This window comes from Patella vulgata, chromosome 1 (assembly GCF_932274485.2).
Source record: "Patella vulgata chromosome 1, xgPatVulg1.2, whole genome shotgun sequence".
Classification (NCBI taxonomy): Eukaryota; Metazoa; Mollusca; class Gastropoda; family Patellidae; genus Patella; species Patella vulgata.
Window position 1 is genome coordinate 60,218,091 of NC_065879.2, and position 20,421 is coordinate 60,238,511.

At 35.4% G+C, this 20,421-nt stretch overlaps 1 protein-coding gene across 1 annotated transcript; it reads right to left on the minus strand.

Moving 5' to 3' along the window:
• Nucleotides 1-16,053: 16,053 nt before the first annotated feature.
• On the minus strand, nucleotides 16,054-17,606 carry LOC126831531 (delta-type opioid receptor-like). Its single transcript, XM_050562072.2, has one exon. The coding sequence runs from the start codon at nucleotides 17,577-17,579 to the stop codon at nucleotides 16,497-16,499; it is 1,083 nt and encodes a 360-aa protein (XP_050418029.1). The 5' UTR covers nucleotides 17,580-17,606; the 3' UTR covers nucleotides 16,054-16,496.
• Between the last annotated feature and the right edge of the window lie 2,815 nt (nucleotides 17,607-20,421).

Sequence of the window (20,421 nt, forward strand, 5' to 3'; positions counted from 1 at the left end):
GCTAGTATCTCTCTTTTTATGTTGCGTAAGATCGAAATCGATCGTTGGGGGAGATATAGCCCACGGTGGAGTCCTAAAGAAAGGGGTATTCGCAATACTGTCAAGGCCGATACCAGCCTCAGACAAAGGGGGTTGTATGCGAATACCGAATGGTGGAACAACTTTAGTCTTGAGCAGATATAAGTGCTCATGATATTGTTTAAATATGGTGTTAAATGAAATATGATTTGGAAGAGGTGCTATTTTCGTAGCATATTGCAGGGCCAGTTTATCACGTCTGTTGTGCAGTGATGGCTCATGCGCCTTGACGTATAAACTGTCCACTGGTGTCGAGTTCTTTTAGATAAGACTCGGACATGATCTAGATACCGTTGAAGGAATATCCGGATCTTCATCTTTTTTTTTCTTTTTAATGTTGTGTTGGGGATTGGGAGATCCATGAAAAAAATAATGGATGTTTCACCCTTCGCCTTCCCCCAGGTTACTTCCCTGCCTACAAAGGGAGGATTAGCACGGCTGACCTGTGCATTGCCTCAAGTCTAGGCGAAGGGTATACTCAAGTATCTAGGGCACAAAGGTTACATTGCTAAGTTGATAACAAAGCACGAAAAAACAAAAGAGAAGTATCCTCTTTGATGCTGACATGACCACAGTCGATTGATAAGAGTGGGCTACTCCGACCTCTCGTATAGATGAGCCATGGGCCAAAGTAATGTGTTGCAGAGAAAGGGCTCGCAACCCAAATCCCCACTCAATTACCGGGATTCCACTCTCCACTGATACTGGTCGCAACGCACGACAAACACGTTGCCCCTTTACAGGGATCCTTTTAGTCGCCTTTTATGACACGCAGGACATACGAAGGGTATATTCTTATCACCCACTACACCCCAGGGGGGTACAAACAAAAAGACACATGTAATAGACATTAAACTTTATACAGAATATGCCAAATACGGCAGTAAATAAAAGAGGGAGAGATAGTGAAGGTGAAACACAAAAACGAGAAAGTAAAACTAATAAGATGGAGGGCGATAATACAGATTCTCCACACCCCGGATCTATTTCTTAGCAGATGGAAGTGGTGATGAAAAATATGGCAGAAATGTGCGAAAAACAAGACAGTACGAGAAAAATGTTCGAAGATAAATTTGATAATTTAAAGTGTGATTTAATAAACAATATTGACTCAAAAGTGAAAATATTACATGACGAGATATCAAAAGACGTGGCTTGTGAGCGAGACAGGATTGACCAAGTTGTTAGCATCGTAAATTTAACAATACACTTCTTTTCTTGTAACTTTTAATTATTTGCGTGCTTTTGCTTTTTATTATTGTTAATTACTAGTTAACTGTTCAAGGTATACGAGCCAGGGTATCTGAAATTGAAAAGGCTGATCACAATACTACTACTCACCAAACCCCAACCTTTAACAATGATATCACAGTCGTTGTATTTGGAGTAAAATATGATGACGGTGAACCCATTGAAGAGAAAGCTACCCTCATTATCAAAACAGTTGGTGACGAGATCTCTAAAAATGTTAAAATTACAGGAGTCAAGAAACCCAGAAAAACCCGTATTATTGAAAATAAGCTTTGAAAACACTGAGCAGCGAAATCTAGTCCTATGAAATAAAGCTAATCTGATGAATGGTGACTTCAAGGATGGTTTTCTATCAAATGCCAAATCATTTGAAGAGAGACTAATTGAATGCCAGAACAATTCTACGTCATTTACCGAATAGACCAAGACTTAGCGTTAACTCCAATGGGCGTATTTTACCGCGACAAGACAAAGAAGATACACAAGACTGTATAGCCATCGAATCGACAAAATATAGATACTAATAAGTTGAGAATATGTGCACTGAATGTATGTGGAATAAAATCAAAATTACTGTCATCTGATTTTGAAGATTATATTGCACCTTTCGATATTTTGTGTTTAAATGAAATTAAAGTCGGAAAACTAGATACGATAGAAATTAACAATTCAGGTGGGGTGGCTGTTCTGATTAAACACGGTTTACAAAAATCTGTCTAAATCCATAGCACAAATGATGACTTTACTGTGTGGTTTACGCTTGAAAAAAATCATTCGTGGATATGAATTGCTGTTTTGTGCGGCATATATACCACCCTATAATACCAATTACAGCATAATTGAAATGTTTTATTCACCGTAACACCTAATACATCTAACCATACCGTATATAACCATCTAGATCATTACATGGTCGATAACTCGGATTTAGCTGACCATTTAAAAAGTAACGGGTGTCCAATAAAGAGAACAAGTAAAGATACTGTTACTAACAGTTATGGAGAAAGACTTATTGAAATGTGTTTAAATCTTGGCATATGTATAGCGAACGGTAGGTGTGGTAAAGATATCAATGTTGAAAATTACACCTGTGACGAAAAATCTGTTGTAGACTATATGATATGCTCTCCCCAAATCTTTTATAACATTGAAGAATTCTATATAGGGGATTTTGAGAACATGCTATCGGATAAACACTGCCCTATACATATAGCCTTGACTTCAGTCCTGGAAATACCTAAGCCTCCGATTAAAACGCCGAATTGTAATAACCACCAGGTGACCAAAATAAACTGGAAAAATGCCCTACAAGAGGATTTCTGTAATAATATAAATGGAGATGAGATAAACCGTATCAATCAGATCCTGTATGGTATTTAATATTTAACCGTTTTCAGTTGACCAAGCTGGAATCGATTATATCGTCAAGTTAAAGCTGAACTCCGGTTAAAAAAAACCCTGAAATAATTAAATAAAAAAAGTTAACGCCCCCAAGCCGCCATACTTGTTTCTAATTTGTGAAATAAATATGGCGGACATGGAGGCTTATGACCTGGAAAGGTTAGCCGATCTCACTTCCAGTTTGTTTCTTGTCAGCCAGCTGTATACATCCGGCCTTATTCTCTACACACGCTTCACTGATTGCTCTATTGTTTCCCAACAGTATACCAAATTATTGAAGATTGCAAAATGTCTGATGAGGTAAGCCTGTATTGTATTGTATTCTTCATGGTTGAAAATTTCAGGTTGGGGTAAGCCATCTTTTTGCATCGTTTGTTTTAGAGTAAAGCTTGGGGGCGTTAACTTTTTTTTATTTAATTATTTCGGTATTTTTGTAACCGGAGTTCAGCTTTAACTGGAAATATTTTTCGAGAGAGTGCTGCGATATCAGAAATAAGTACAACTAGAACTGCGAAGCAGTGATGATGGGATTCACTGGTGCCACGTTACCCCTGAATTTGTATCACTTCCGGACCGGTATCAATGGAACCGATCAACAGATTTCCACATAAACATTGCAGACGTGTTATAAAATGGACGCAGAATCAATCAAACCCAACAATATCATTTCCATTTATACATCTGTTTATACATGTCAAAAAAGTGATCCTTACAAAATTTGTTACTGACTTACCGCTAGGTTAGCTGACTTTCTAACGGGAAATTAAAATGGGAAAAAAATCTTAAAAGGTGATCCTGACAAAAGTGGTTATTTCTCGACAAGGGAAGATGCTAGAAGCAATTTTTGGACATCTATATGATCGTATTGATTAAATATATACTATTCAAAAAAAGTAGGGGATATTTGATTTTGGGGGCATAATACTAAAATATGCAAATGACTACGAAAAAAGTCACTATAGAACCTAACAGAAGAAACATTTCCAGTTACATGTGACGCCCAAACGCACCAATAGCTACCGCATAGAATGCAGGTGATGCTTGGGATCATCATGGGGGTCCAACCCAAGATTTGCACGACTCTGACTTTGAATGTTACATTCATTGTGGCATTGAATTCCAGGGTGGAAACATCAGTTTAATTGTTTTAGTGACCAGAAAACAAATTTTGATATGCGTCGGCTTACCCAAAATGAAAGGTTACGTGCCCTTGGCATGCTACAGATCGGCACAACACAGGCGGTTGTGGCGCGGACGATGAATGTTTCTCAGTCTGTCATAAGCAGGCTATGGTCCAGATACCGTGATACACAATCTGTACAGGACAGACCACGCTCAGGTCGACCAAGGGCGACAACTCAAGCCCAGGATCGATTTATCCGTACCTTGGCCTTGAGAAATCGTGTCATCACAGCAAATCAGATCAGCGCTCGTCTTCAAACAGACACTGGTGTGAGAGTGAGTGGCCAGACGATTCGGAATCGACTGCATAGGGGTCACCTTCGCGCCCGACGTCCTCGCGTGATCCCTTGTTTGAGAGATCATCACATTCAGGCAAGACGTCGTTGGTGTAGGGATCGTCAACACTGGGATAATCGACGCTGGAGCAATGTGATGTTTTCAGATGAGTCAAGGTTCACTGTTGATTTTTTGGACAGACGTAGGAGGGTGTGGCGTCGTCGAAACGAGCGCTTCCAAGACGTTAACGTCATCAGACATGATCGATTTGGGGGTGGTTCTGTTATGGTGTGGGGAGGCATCACTGTTGCTGGAAGAACGGCTTTACATGTTGTTGCAGGGCGTGTTACAGGCCAGTACTACCGGGACAACATCTTGGCAGTCCATGTTGTGCCGTTCGCACGACGTCATGGCCGCCGTTTCATCTTCCAGGATGACAACGCAAGATGTCACAGGGCCAGGATCGTTACAGGTTACCTCCAACAACAGAACATCACCACATTACCTTGGCCAGCACTGATTCCCGACCTCTCCCCCATCGAGCATGTCTGGGACATGCTTGGACAGAGGTTACGTCAACGTCAACAACGTCCTGCCAATGTCCAAGAACTTGCTGCTGCGTTGCAACAGGAATGGGACAATCTGGACCAAAATGATCTTAGACGTCTCATTAGGAGTATGCCACGTCGGATCAATGCTTGTTTGGCAAACAGAGGAGGATTTACCCGTTATGTGAACTTCATTTCATTTTGTCATTTGTTTCTTCGTCAGTTTCATTAGGTGACTTTAATAACACTTAAAAATCAAATATCCCCTACTTTTTTTGAATAGTATATGTCCATTGGAGTCAACTATCATAATGTTAAACGAATAATAAATATAACTCACTTCAGAAAAAAAAAATTTGTTTTGAAGGCTAAAAATACAGTTTTTGCCAAAATGACATTACTTCCCGTGATAATGAAAATTTTGAATTAATTCCATGAAATCATAAATGGCATAATGCATCACATGGTGAAAATTTAATGAAAATCGAATAATAATTGCCACTTTTATAGACCAAGAACCTTGAAAAGTGACTTGTAGAAAATCGTCTATTTCTCTGCAACCGTACAAGTTAGAAACCATTTTGTGGTATCGTACGGGTATAATCGTACGGGTTCATTCTATTTGTTGATAGGAATAAATATCATAATTTTATATAACATTACAAATCAGACTCATTTGAATAAAATATCCGTTTTGAAGGCTAAAAATACAGTTTTTGCCCAAATGACGTCATTTCCGGTAACAGTGTAAATGTTAAAATGGTTTGACCTAGTCAAAATTGACCTAGTGAAAAGTGACGCATGCAAAATTGTCCATTTCTCGGCAACTGCGCATATTACAAATTAAATTTCACATACATTCTTTTCGAATGGATTAATGCTACAGGTTCATGGAAGTTATCATGAAATATTTTAAAATATGAAAAGCCTGAATGCATTGTAAATAGCTCTTTTTTACACCCTTCTTCACCTTTAAATCCAAATGGTGCAAATGCAAAACCGAAATAAAAAAAAACTAAGGAAGACATATTTTGCGTCTTTAGTAGGAGCATTCATCTTGATCTAGATTTGTAAACATTAATATTTGCTTTTTAAAAGACCTTTAGGCACGTCAAAATTGAAGTTTGGGCAAAATTACGTCACTTCCGGTGCCGACAGCAACTTTTTTCGGTACAGGAAAGTTGAGAATTTGCACCACGGAGCATATGGGCTTTTCTTTTACACAAATCAGGCAATAAATAATTAACTCAGAACCCATAAACTGAAATTTAAATGAGAAAAATCTTAAAAAGTGATCCTGACAAAATTGGTTATTTTTCGGTAAGGGAAGATGTTAGAAGCAATTTTGTGATATCAATACTATTTGTCCATAGGAATCAAATATTATAATTTTATACGAATAATGAATATCGCTTACTTCAAACAAGTATCTGTTTTAGAGGCTAAAAATACAGTTTTTGCAAAAATGACGTTAAATTACTTGTATGAAATCGTAAATGGCATTAGGTATCACACGGTGAAAATTTTATGAAAATCGAATAATAATTGACACTTTTAGAAACCATTTTGTGATGTATGGTATCATTCTATTAGTTGACTGGAATCAAATATCAAAATTTTAAACAAATAACAAATACGACTCATTTGAATAAATTATTTGTTTCGAAGGCTATAAATATAGTTTTCACCCAAACTACGTTATTGTCGGTGACATTTAAAACGTTAAATTGGTTTGACCTAGTCAAAATTGACATTACGCATCAAATGGTGTCACTTTTTTGAAAATCCAATTATAATTGACTCTTTTACAGGCAAAATAACGAAAACAATGACTTATGCAAAATTGCCTATTTCTAGGCAACTGCTTATATTACAAACTAATTTTAACATACATTTTCTTCGTAAGGATTATAGCTACAAGTTACGTAGAAATATTTTAAAATCTGAAAAGCCTGAATGAGTTGTAAATAGTTCAATTTGACACCTTTTTTTCACCTCTGAATCGAATTTGCTCGAAAATGAAATCGAAATTGTAAAAACTGAGCTCACACTTTTTTGCGCCTTTAAAGGGCACACTCTTTTAGTTATATCAGTTTTTTTATAAAAAAAAAAAAATATTTGCTTTCGAAAAGTGGTACCGAACTGTGAAAATTGTATTTTTGGTAAAATTACGTTACTTCCGGTGCTCACAGATAACTCAATCGGTAACCAAACAATGACAATTGAGACAACGGAGCACACGAACTTTGTTTTATACAAATCGAACAATAAATAATTAATCTAGGACTGAAAACTGAATTAGCCAATGGCGACCAAGGAAAATTATGAGACAAAAAAAATCACATTTTTGCTCAAGCCAGATGACTCTTTAATTCTGTGTAAAACACGACCAAAAGATATTCATAAATAAAAAAAGTTTTTTGTAAAAATTTAAAGTAGCGTAGCTATGTGCCCTGTCTCAGGCTATGCCAAAATGTATCGAAAGTTTAAAATCCAACGCTACGCAGTGTGAAACCCTAGTTATAAGTATAACACCAAACGAACGTACCAAACGACCAAAAAGTCATGGTTCAACGAAAAATGTGAATCGAAACGTAAGGCTTTTTGGGGGGGGGGGCAAAAACACCTTTAACTCAGTCAATGCGGATATAAACAAGCTAAAACTACGACATTTGAGCTCAGAATATAAACTTAGGTTAACTAAATATACTGAGACTGTGTGTAGTATTGTACCCGAGCAGGCGGGATTTCGTAAAGGGTACACAACTTTAGATCATATATTCACACTCACATGCTTAATTGATTTGTATTTATCTAAGGAAAGATGTATTTATGCATCCTTTATAGATTACAGAAAGGCCCTTGATTCTGTTGATAGAATAAATCTATGGTATTAAGGTCATTAATTGTGAAATTAAAGGTAAACTTTTCAATGTTATCTATATATACAAATCAGCAAAATCTTGTATTAAACATGAGAATAAACCATCACATATGTTCAACTGCATGGTTGGAGTTAGACAAGATCTTCGAGATCTTGAATCATTCCTTTCGAATTATTACGAAGGCTTAAAATATTTTAACATAATGTTGATGATGGTAGAGATGTGCACGTTTATATAAAGTTATTTATATTATTATACGCCGATGACACTGTTATTTTGGCTGAAACTGAGGCTGATCTTCAGGCCGCAATAAATGGTATGCATGAATATTGTAACATATGGACACTTGACATAAACACCTCGAAAACAAGTCATCGTTTTTTCAAGGGGTAAAATTAGAAACAAGCCGAAATAATGCATGGAGAGATATTACTTGATGTAGTAGATGATTATACATATTAAGGAATAGTCTTTCATTACAACGGCTCGTTTACCAAAGCAATAAGAATGTTGTATGTTAAAGCCGGTAATGCGATGTGTACATTTCTTAAAAAAGCAAAGAAATTGCATTTAGACATTGACACAGCTTCATTTGTTTAATACTTTAGTTATCCCTATTGTGCTATATAGTTGTGGAGTCTGGGGAAACTAGGATATACAATTGTTAGAACGACTTCAACTACGATTCTTCAATATAGTGTTAGGCGTCTAGAAATCCATACCAAACGCCATGGTAAATGGAGAGTTTGGCGTTTCTCCGCTTCAACTTATTGTAAAACGTAGAATGGTATCCTGGTAATCCAAATAAATTGTGATTGTATAAGTTGATGACTAAATTAGAAAACACTACAAAGTGGATAAATTATGTTAAATGTATTTTGGACGAAACTGGTTTCTCATCGATGTAATATGTCTCTCAAAATTATATTAACCCCAAATGGATTAGGCAGTGTGAAGTTAGCTCGATTTTCGTTTTTCGTTTTTCGATATTGGTGAATAACGAAAAACGAGCTACTCGTTATTCGATATTGGCGAATAACGAAAAACAACTAGCTCGTTTTTCGATATTCAAACTTGAATCTCAAAAAAGTAGATTTAATAGAAGTACATCGACAGAATGTCTCTAAAACACATTTGATTAAATCAGTTTTGTAAAACGAACTAAATATATCGTAATAGAGGATGCCTGAGCAGTGTATTCAGGCTTGAATGTCAAAAATACAAGTTTTAATCATGTATATCTACAGAATGTCTTGTTTTTTTGATATTGGCGAATCTCGAAAAACGAGCTACTGGTTTTTCGATATTCAAACTTGAATCTCAAAAAAGTAGATTTAATGGATATACATCGATAGAATGTCTCCAAAGCACATTTGATTAAATCAGTTTTGTAAAACGAACTAAAGATATCATTAATGAGGATGCCCGAGCAGTGGATTCACATACAAATTACTCTTTCTACTTGTTTTTTGATATTGGCGAATGTCGAAAAACGTGTAGCTTGTTTTTCGATATTCAGGCTTGAATCTCAAAAAAGCACATTTGGTGGATGTATATCTACAGAATGTCTCCAAAACACATTTGATTAAATACGTTTTCTAAAACGAACTAAAGATATCATTAATGAGGATGCCTGAGCAGTGGATTCACATAAAACTGATATTTCTCCTTGTTTTTGGATATTGGTAAATCTCGAAAAACGAGCTACTCGTTTTTCGATATTCAAACTTGAATCTCAAAAAAGCAGATTTGGTGGTTGTATATCTACAGAATTTCTCCAAAACACATTTGATTAAGTACGTTTTCTAAAATGAACTAAAGATATCATAAATGAGGATGCCTGAGCAGTGGATTCAAATAAAACTGATATTTCTTCTTGTTTTTTGATATTGGCGAATCTCGCTAATATCAAAAAACAAGGAGAAATATCACTTTAATGTGAATCCACTGCTCAGGCATCTTCATTTATGATATTTTTAGTTCGTTTTAGAAAACGTATTTAACCAAATGTGTTTTGGAGAAATTCTGAAGATATACAACCATCAAATCTGCTTTTTTGAGATTCAAGTTTGAATATCGAAAAACGAGTAGCTCGTTTTTCGAGATTCGCCAATATCAAAAAACAAGGAGAAATATCAGTTTTATGTGAATTCATTGCTCAGGCATCCTCATTTATGATATTTTTAGTTCGTTTTAAAAATCGTATTTAATCAAATGTGTTTTGGAGTAATTCTGTAGATATACAACCATCAAATCTGCTTTTTTGAGATTCAAGTTTGAATATCGAAAAACGAGTAGCTCGTTTTTCGAGATTCGCCAATATCAAAAAACAAGGAGAAATATCAGTTTTATGTGAATCCACTGCTCAGGCATCCTCATTTATGATATTTTTAGTTCGTTTTAAAAAACGTATTTAATCAAATGTGTTTTGTAGAAATTCTGTAGATATACAACTATCAAATTTGCTATTTTTGAAATTCAAGTCGAGATTCGCCAATATCAAAAAACAAGGAGAAAGGGTAATTTTTTATGTGAATACACTGCTCAGGCATCCTCTATTACGATATATTTAGTTCGTTTTACAAAACTGATTTAATCAAATGTGTTTTGGAGACATTCTGTCGATGTACATCCATTAAATCTACTTTTTTGAGATTCAAGTTTGAATATCGAAAAACCAGTAGCTCGTTTTTCGAGATTCGCCAATATCAAAAAAGAAGGAGAAAGAGCAGTTTTTATGTGAATACACTGCTCAGGCATCCTCTATTACGATATATTTAGTTCGTTTTACAAAACTGATTTAATCAAATGTGTTTTGGAGATATTCTATCGATGTACATCCATTAAATCTACTTTTTTGAGATTCAAGTTTGAATATCGAAAAACGAGTAGCTCGTTTTTCGAGATTCGCCAATATAAAAAAAACAAGGAGAAAGAGCAGTTTTATGTGAATCCACTGCTCAGGCATCCTAATTTATGATATTTTTAGTTCGTTTTAGAATACTTATATAATCAAATGTGTTTTGGAGATATTCTATCGATGTACATCCATTAAATCTACTTTTTTGAGATTCAAGTTTGAATATCGAAAAACGAGTAGCTCGTTTTTCGAGATTCGCCAATATAAAAAAAACAAGGAGAAAGAGCAGTTTTATGTGAATCCACTGCTCAGGCATCCTAATTTATGATAATTTTAGTTCGATTTAGAATACTTATATAATCAAATGTGCTTTGGAGACATTCTGTAGATATACATGATTAAAATTTGTATTTTTGACATTCAAGCCTGAATATTTTCGAGATTCGCCAATATCAAAAAAACAAGCAGAAAGAGCAGTTTTATGTGAATACACTGCTCAGGCAACCTCTATTACGATATATTTAGTTCGTTTTACAGAACTGATTTAATCAAATGTGTTTTGGAGACATTCTGTCGATGTAAATCCATTAAATCTACTTTTTTGAGATTCCAGTTTTAATATCGAAAAACAAGCTACACGTTTTTCGACATTCGCCAATATCAAAAAACAAGTAGAAAGAGTAATTTTTATGTGAATCCACTGCTCAGACATCCTCATTAATGATATCTTTAGTTTGTTTTACAAAACTGATTTAATCAAATGGGTTTTGGAGACATTCTGTAGATATACAACCATCAAATCTGCTTTTTTGAGATTCAAGTTTGAATATCGAAAAACGAGTAGCTCGTTTTTCGAGATTCGCCAATATCAAAAAATAAGGAGAAATATCAATTTTATGTGAATCCACTGCTCAGGCATACTCATTTATGATATTTTTAGTTCGTTTTAGAAAACGTATTTAACCAAATGTGTTTTGGAGAATTTCTGTAGATATACAACCATCAAATCTGCTTTTTTGAGATTCAAGTTTGAATATCGAAAAACGAGTAGCTCGTTTTTCGAGATTCGCCAATATCAAAAAACAAGGAGAAAAAGCAGCTTTTATGTGAATACACTGCTCAGGCATCTTCTATTACGATATATTTAGTTTGTTTTACAAAACTGATTTAAATGTGTTTTGGAGACATTCTGTCGATGTACATCCATTAAATCTACTTTTTTGAGATTCAAGTTTGAATATTCGACAGTCGCCAATATCGAAAAACGAGCTAGTTGTTTTTCGTTATTCGCCAATATCGAAAAACGAAAAACGAAAATCGAGCTAACTTCACACTGCCAATGGATTAAGGGAAGTATTAAGTTAAAACTAATGGACCAGTATGTACAAGAATGGAGGTCGAAAGTAAACAACAGTAGCAAGTGTCTTAACTATTGAATATTTAAATATAGTCTTGCATTTGAAGAATACCAAGTAAGCCTGCCTTGGAAATACAGCGTTAGTTTCACATGATTTCGATGTAGAAGTCATTTGCTACCAATAGGAACTGGCTTTTTCACAGACACATCTAAAAATAGAATATGTACATTATGTAATAATAATGAAGTTGGTGACGAATATCACTATATATTCAAAATTCAAGTGTTCTTTATTTCTTTTTTTAACTCGTTTATAACAGATCTCCCTCAACCGATAAAATGAAAGATGTATTTGATGTTAAAGGCACAAACTTAATCAAATTATTTATATCATATCCATAAATCTTATTTGTGTTTAATGTCACTATGTAAGGATAAAAGAAATTCATTATTGGTTTTAAATGTAGGGTCACTAATTGTGACTGGCCATACCTTTTCACGAAATTTGTTTTCGCTTGATTGCATCAATACACATGAGTTTAACAACTTCGCAAGCTTTTCGCATAAAACCGAAATCTAAGGCCTTTAAAATCCCGAGGTTCTCGGTTTCAAAATCAGTTGCACATGTAAACACTCAACAAGCCAAGTGATGCCACATCTGAACGAAGACCAACGCTGATGAATGTTTCTCGCCTTTGGGATAGGTACCGACAGCGAAGATCAACACGTGACCGCCGAAGCTCAGGCCAAACAAAAGTGACCCCACTTGCCCTGGATCGTCACATCCGGTTACGTTATTTGCGGAAACGGTTCACAACAGCGACCTCTACTGCAGCAGCATTTACTGGACAGCATAGGATCTTAGACCAGACAGTCCATAGACGCCTACGTGAAACCGTATTACAAGCCAGACGTCCCGGGACGTTAGCGCTGTTGTTTTAAAATAGGCCGACACCGTTAAATCCGTGGGTACAGAAACATAGGTTCAGCGACGAGTCGTGGTTCCTGTTGCAACGAGGCGATTGTAAAGCGAGGGTATACCGACGACGAAATTTAAGCATGTGTTTCTTTTTTTGAGGAATATATATTGTTAATTCAAGTCAGTTCGGTAATTGCTATAACACATGAAACAATTATATGGAATACAAGAATAACACAGTACTATCCTGCACCGCCAACTACAACATCCCTATAATGATCAGTGCAATTAGAAAACCCATCAATTCAGTGTGGTATAATTAAAGAAAAACATAGCAATTCAGTGTGGAAAATAAACCTAGTTTAACTTGATACACGTATATTTCACACAGTTATCTGCACACAGCCCCCCCCCCCCCCGGAAGTGATATGTATATAGACTTGAGGGGGGACAAAATATTTACGAGACTTCAGTTTCGAACTCACCCACGGCCTTATGAGAGAGAGAGAGAGAGAGAGAGAGAGAGGGAGGGAGGGTTTGACGTCCTCTCGACACAAACTAAGTAATTTCGGGACTAACATATGGTTCAATTTTATTTCAATAATTTGCTTGCGCGTAGGGGTCTTTAGCAGTGGGAGGAAACTGGAGGGCCCGGAGAAAACCCACGAGGTTGGACAGCCGACCCTACACTGTATCAAGTACAACTGGGGAATCGAAACCACGACGCTTGACTCAATGAGAGACGTTATGATACAACGCGTACATACATGATTTCTCTATGATCTACCACCAAATTGGGGCAATCAGTTATAGGTCGCAAATGGAAAGATTGTAAAATCATATTCTATTAAACAGGAAAATGTCTTACTTATAAATACTTTCTTTAAGATATCCACCACAAAATAGGACAACCATTTATAAATAAATGGAAGAAATTCCCACTAAACCAATCTATGGCTGTAATAAGCCGCAAGCGGAAATATTGCAAAATTATAGTCTAGTATACAAAATAAGTTATTGCGTATACTAGTACTTATTTGCGATATCACTACTGTGAAAGCAAACGTTAAACCACCAGCTACTACGTAGTTTATTGAATAGTGGCGACGTTTCTGCGAGTGTTCTCTCGTCTTTGTCAAGCAAAGAAAGATAGAATTTATGTTTACTGGTCGGTTGCGAAGACAATACTATGTAAGATTCTCTTTCGGGGATACCATTCTTAATACTTTTTCCTTTAATACTACTAACCCCAGGCACTGTTCTATTACAACTAAAATCCTTAAAATTACAAGCCCGAGTCTGCGTTCTCTAAAACTCTATCGAAACCAAAACTGCCTTTACTAAGATGCCTTTCGTTGGGACCAAATCACGACCAAATATTTAGCATAATTAAATTTAATCTTGAACAAATACAGATTTACAGTTTAAAATGGATCTAAGAGAGCACTAGTTCCCGAAATGAATTGTTTCCATTGACGAGAAAATAAGAACCATGCTTCACTCTCAACTGGCTAGATTCTTTGGTATGACCTTTTCCATTAATGATGGAAGCTTACACACGATGCATGTATAGAAAATTCAATTTCTTAAACATACATTTCAGTCAAATTGATCCACCCTGAACCGAGTATTTAGCGATTGAATTTTGGTCCTAGCATCGATCATCATTACTAAAGTCGGTACGATAAAACATAGTCTCGATTATCCTGTTTTTGATTAAATCAGCAGCAGCAGACCGGGTTATAATCCAGTAAATATCACAGGCTAGCGATGATATCGAGAGTTGGTTATGGTCTGGATAAGTTAATTAATGTCTAATTAATAATTTAGATAACATTTCAGACATAAAGAAAGCCCTGCAATTGGCAGATTTAGCTCTTACATAATGTATGTTTAATTAGGCATTAATTAATTTATCCAGACCATAATCAACTCTCGATGTCATCGCTAGCCTATGATATTTACTGGATTAGAATTCGATCTGCTGCTCAACGCTCATTGATGATTAAATAAAAAAATATATATTCGAGACTATATGTTTTATTGTACCGACTTTAGTCATGATGATCGAGGCTAGGCCTAAAATTCAATCACTAAATTCTCGGTTCAGAGTGGATCAATTTGACTGAAATTTTCAGTAAATTTCCTTTACATTATCTAGTTTTTAACTATTATAGTGAAAACTGCCAGCTCTTTATCTAATCTCCCATAATGTATCTTTAAAATGTGAATATTAAAAGGGACAAAGTTTCAGAAGCACATAAAATCTGGACAATACATCGGGTCCTATTTTATATCAATAGTTACAGAATGAGCAACAATACACTTCCTGTTTCACATTATAATGTCATTGCTGACATATTACTTTTTGGGGTATTTAAATCTTATCGTACCTAATCGGGCGATGTATTTGTTTATTTATTTACCAACTGGAAGATTTGAATAATTCAACATCAAATAAATACTAAAACTGGATTATTAAAGTCACTGGAAGTTAAATTAATTTTACTCTGATTTAGTACGTTTTATTTCTTGAACCACTTTTCTACGTATATAGACAAACAACATACAACACGCGATATATTAAGTATCCAATGATGACGTTCTCAACACATTTACTACTGTCTGGCGTGTCTGTATTTTGTCTCGCATGTTTGTCTCGTTTATTTTTCATTCTCTCAAAGCTATATTATGTAATTTACTAAATTCTTTCATTGGCTAATTTTCTCACATAATATAAACATAATAAAAGTGTTTTGTAAAGATTGTCTACACATAGCATAGTGGTCATATCCATGAGGCGCGTTACCAAGACTTGCCAACACACAAATCACGTATACCAAAAACTATTTTTAAAAAAGCACTCGCCATTGACATTTAAATAGTCTAACGGCGAACCATAACTGTTGACAATGTCCCTAGGCCACCTACTAATTATCTTTATCATCTGAAATACAATTTTGATATACCGAGAATTAATGGAATTATGTATTGGTACCAGTGGTAAAACTCCACGGAGTTTCTGTTTCACGGAACATAATACTATAACAGTTTTGTTTATTCACCGTAGGTTGTAGAGTCTTTAAATATTTGACACCAACTATTAAAATGACACTCTCATGTGAAAATCTGTGCCGGAAATAAAATTGTCTATTACATAGAATATTGAATGTTGATTTATTTGGCGGGATAACAATCTGGCATCGTTTTAAATGTGACGTCCGTAGTTTTGTTGTAACAAATTTTATGTTCAAATGTCAACATTGGTACGTCTAAAATTTGTAAACATACCGGCTTTCGCTAAATGTCTCGTCACAAATATTTTAACGCATAAAGCTGGTACCAATTTGTTGTAACAAATTTTAACCTTAACTGAAGAGGCGAAGATCCTTTAAACATAATTGACCGACATTTTCAACAAACTATATTCGATGAACATTTTAATCTTCAGATCACGCCCATTTTATGCCCGAGGGGATTTAGTTTGACATGCAAATCTCGGTGCATAATAACTGAGTACAAAAAGGCTTAGTGTCTGTTTTCTGTATGAGATAATTAACACAAAAATCGTATTATTCTATTGCCTTTCAAATGCTATTCTCGAATGATGCAGTCTTTTGCAGGACAATATTGTATCTAGTGAACCATGACGACAACCACAAAAAAACTACTGGTGATCAGGAGTTTAGAATAACATATAGACGAGTAAACACCGTAAACACCCCTTTGTCATCATCATTTAAACATTCGTTGCGAATCCGTTAGAAACCGGTGAATACGGAAAACAGCTTAAGCATTCTCTGATACGTTTTCTAAAGTTGGCACTAAAAGCACATAGTAAGAAAAACTTGATAGAGCAGCTAATATAGGACAAATGCAGGAATACCAATTGTATCATGCCTTCATGTTTGCTCATAGAATGGGCTTCGTTATACTGTGAAGGTCGCAACAAATAATATAATCTAATAACGTGTATAGGCAGGTTCAATATCAAATAGGTCACTGACAGGGCAAATAACATTTTAGCCACGCGAACCTGTGGACATTTCACCATTTTGTTCTTCTGCTTCTTCGAACCCTTTAAAAGTCGTTTTCTTTTAATGCGGATAGAATGAACAATGGCGATAACTATGGCTATAAGCAACAGAGTCATGGCAAGGGAAGGAACCAGCAGAGTTAAAATGGAGTCGATATAAGCAACTATGCCATTCATTAGAGCGAACTCTGGCTTGCTGTTGCACACGTCTTGTTTGGTTCCTGGATGGTAAAGTGCGTCCGTGCTGAACAAACTAACACTGTACAGGAGAGCTGGCCCTACTGCAAGTGCTACGGTTACGATGCGCGCACGTTTTGGCGTACACATGTCTTTTATTCTGGTCGGATGACAAATCGTAATATAGTTCTCCACCGTAATGCACACCATGTACCAGACAGACAGGTAGCTACACACGTAAGTCCAGTAAACCCAAAACTGGCACATTCCAGACATGTGGTTGATTCTATAGCCAAGAACTTCCAGCCATACGAATATTAAAGATAACAGAAATCCAGTATCTGCAAACAATACAGCAAGAACATAAACACTTGAAGACATTTTTCTTAATTCTTTTCCGAAGAAGATCAAAATCGAGACAACATTTGCGACCAGCCCGACGAAAATTTCTGTAGGCAAGACGTAACTGTTAAAAATGGCGGCTATTTGGTGACTTATTTGTTCTTCACTGGTCATCATGTAAAATGTTTTGTTACTCTGATTTTCTGTGTCAATCAAATTACTTGTCGTATTCATTACTTGTCCAAGATAAGGATCAGTGGTCTCCATTTTGATTTACTAAATTTCAACTGTTCAAATTATCTGAAAAATAAAAGTAGGAATAAATAGTTTTTAATTAATTGATAAAAAAACCTATTCAATTCATGTATCTTATTGAAATAATGAAGAGTATTATACCATTTTCAGGACATCAGATAAAAATTCTAATTTCATGAATTACTATCTGTTTAATCAGTATCGTATTATGTTTAAAAAAACTCAACAACTGGCGCCTCTGTGTCACACTTGTAACTATTTTAGCCAATCGGTTTCAGATATTTCCCCGTGTAACTTATCGGGATTTATGATAAATATGTTATTTTGTTTATTGTCCGAATGTAAGTCTGTCATTAGAACTACCATAATTTCAAAAACAGGTTTGGTCGGCGGAATATATTATGTTCGAGGGGATATCTCTTCAAATGGCGTAGTATGTAGATTGTAAAACACAAATCCTATTCTTTTTTGTAATTTTGTTTTACTTCACTACACTACGTGAGAAAGGATAAATGCAGTAATATAGTTGGGAGATTTATGCTATATGAATAATAACGTTAGGCAAATATGAGAATTGTGACAATATTATGTCCTGGAAATAAACAAGTTAGATATCACGTAAACCAACAGAAATGTGTGGTATACTGATACCCTAAATGAACTATAGGTTAAAAAACACATTATTGTCATGTGTCTTCTTAATTGTCAGAAATATATCATATCCTCTCTTGTTTATGAAACTGAACCAACATTGATGAAAAGTATTGTGTGGGCCAAATTAGGTAATAATCCCGCCTGTATGGGGCAAGTCTATTCCATATTTTGAAATCGAAACTTTGATCAGCCTATGGCGTAAGCAAGTAAGGTTTGGGTCCTAAAAAAGAGCTAAACCAGGGCTCGAATTGTCAGACACCATTAGACACCGCTTGATTCTTAGAGAGCCATACTGTGAGGTTTCCATCAGCAAACTCGCTCTGCGAGTTTAGTGGGAGTGAGATAGACTAAGAGACATGTTATTTTATTGTAGTCTATTGTAGTTTTATTGTAACCATGCATCCTGCTTTGACATAAAATGTATAAAAGAAACTGTTGTATTGTTGTTCCTGATAGACATACGATTTGGTGGCTGAAAAACATACGTACACAACGTTGAAGTCCAAGATTAGTGAAGTCCAGAGACGAACCTAGACATCACAGGCTAACAATATATGGGTATATCAGGGAATGTCATGGTACGTTTTGGCGAGTGTGCTTTCCATATTCGACCGACGGGTAGTGCTCCATGAGCAGTGGCCAGGTTGTCAATGGCAAGTGGGCCCCCTTAGATATTAAACAATATTATATTTAACATATAAATTATCAATAAATATATAAATATTAGAAAAAAAATATTAGCATGAAAATATTATAAAAGTTCTAATATGTCTGCAATTCTATAACTGGATTATGATAATTACTATTGTCTACAATATAAATCTTAAAATGTCATGGGGAACTATTCTTTTTATATTTAGCTGGTTGTGAGGTCTTTACCATAGTTTTCCTTGAAATATCTCAAGCTAGCTTCAAATATTACATTTTCTTTGAAGAACAATATATGTTTTCTAACATTAGAATATCAGCATTTCTTCTTCCAACAGGTAATATTCTGATTCATCCCGATATTTATATCCACCAATTATATAGAAATTTGAAAAACATAATTTAAAAAAAATTAACAATTCAATAACTCTATTTACATTTGGTATCTACTGTATTCTACTGTGTACTGCTAACAGTATACGTAAACTGTAATTACTAAAGAGAACAAAATCGGGAAAATTTTAATTACATCTTTTTGTTCCCACTTACACATTTTTTGAAAGTTTAATTTATTCATTTTAAAAATTAAATGATATAATTGTATTGGTGGGTGGGCCCCATTTGCTTCCTGGAAACCAATATTTCCAGACCCAGTCCGCCACTGTACATGAGCGTCTATAATAAAAACCGCAATACACTGTGATAAACATTCCGTATAAATAGGCCAAGCCTGTGTTAGGCTAAAATATGGTTAATATAATATATCTGATCATATTCTAGATTTAAAAACATTAAATTTATCCAATTTCTCTGCTTACGGCAAGTTTGTGGACATGCAGAATCAAGCAGCTTGATCACACGAATGATAGGCGACAGAACAAAGACAATATTTCGGGAATCCGTCTGCCTGTAGATTGGGTATAGTTGGAACAAATGAAAATGGCATTTAGAGAAATATCCATTTCGAATCTTAAAAGGCATTTCTTCGGTTTGTCAGTTTAGATGAAAACACTTTAGACCAGCAGAGAAAAATGACGATTCATCTAAAGCAGTTTAGATTTAGTAGCCTTCAACAAAAACTCCGTAAGTCACCAAGGCCTTTACTCTGTATTGCTTTATAAAACGTCTTTAGTCCATTTTGTTGGTTACTTAAAGATCCATATAGATACACGAATACGTCAACCCGCCTGGAGGTGTTGCTGTTATATCAACGGAAGACTCAAGGCTATAAATATGTTATACTATCAATATTTTATTTTTGGTATTTTACAAGAACACTGGCCACGAGTAGCCTCGGTATATTTCAAGAACGGGGAAGCACATGCGGGGCTGGCGAGTAAATTGTTGCCTAGTCGTTCGAATCGAACGGAAAACAAATCGAAAATGAACAAAGTATTTTGTTGACAAGACATTTTTTTTGGACCAGGAACCAGTCGCTAACCGGTACCCATCTTGTTCCTCTTCTTCTTCTTCTTGGGGTGACGCTCTTCGAAAAAGCCTAAGGCTCCGCCAATTCAAGTTCGATCGATATGAAAATTGGCATGCTTGTTCT

Excerpts from the sequence above, each read along its gene's own strand:
- LOC126831531 (XM_050562072.2), bottom strand. The coding sequence starts at position 17,579 with ATGGAGACCACTGATCCTTATCTTGGACAAGTAATGAATACGACAAGT.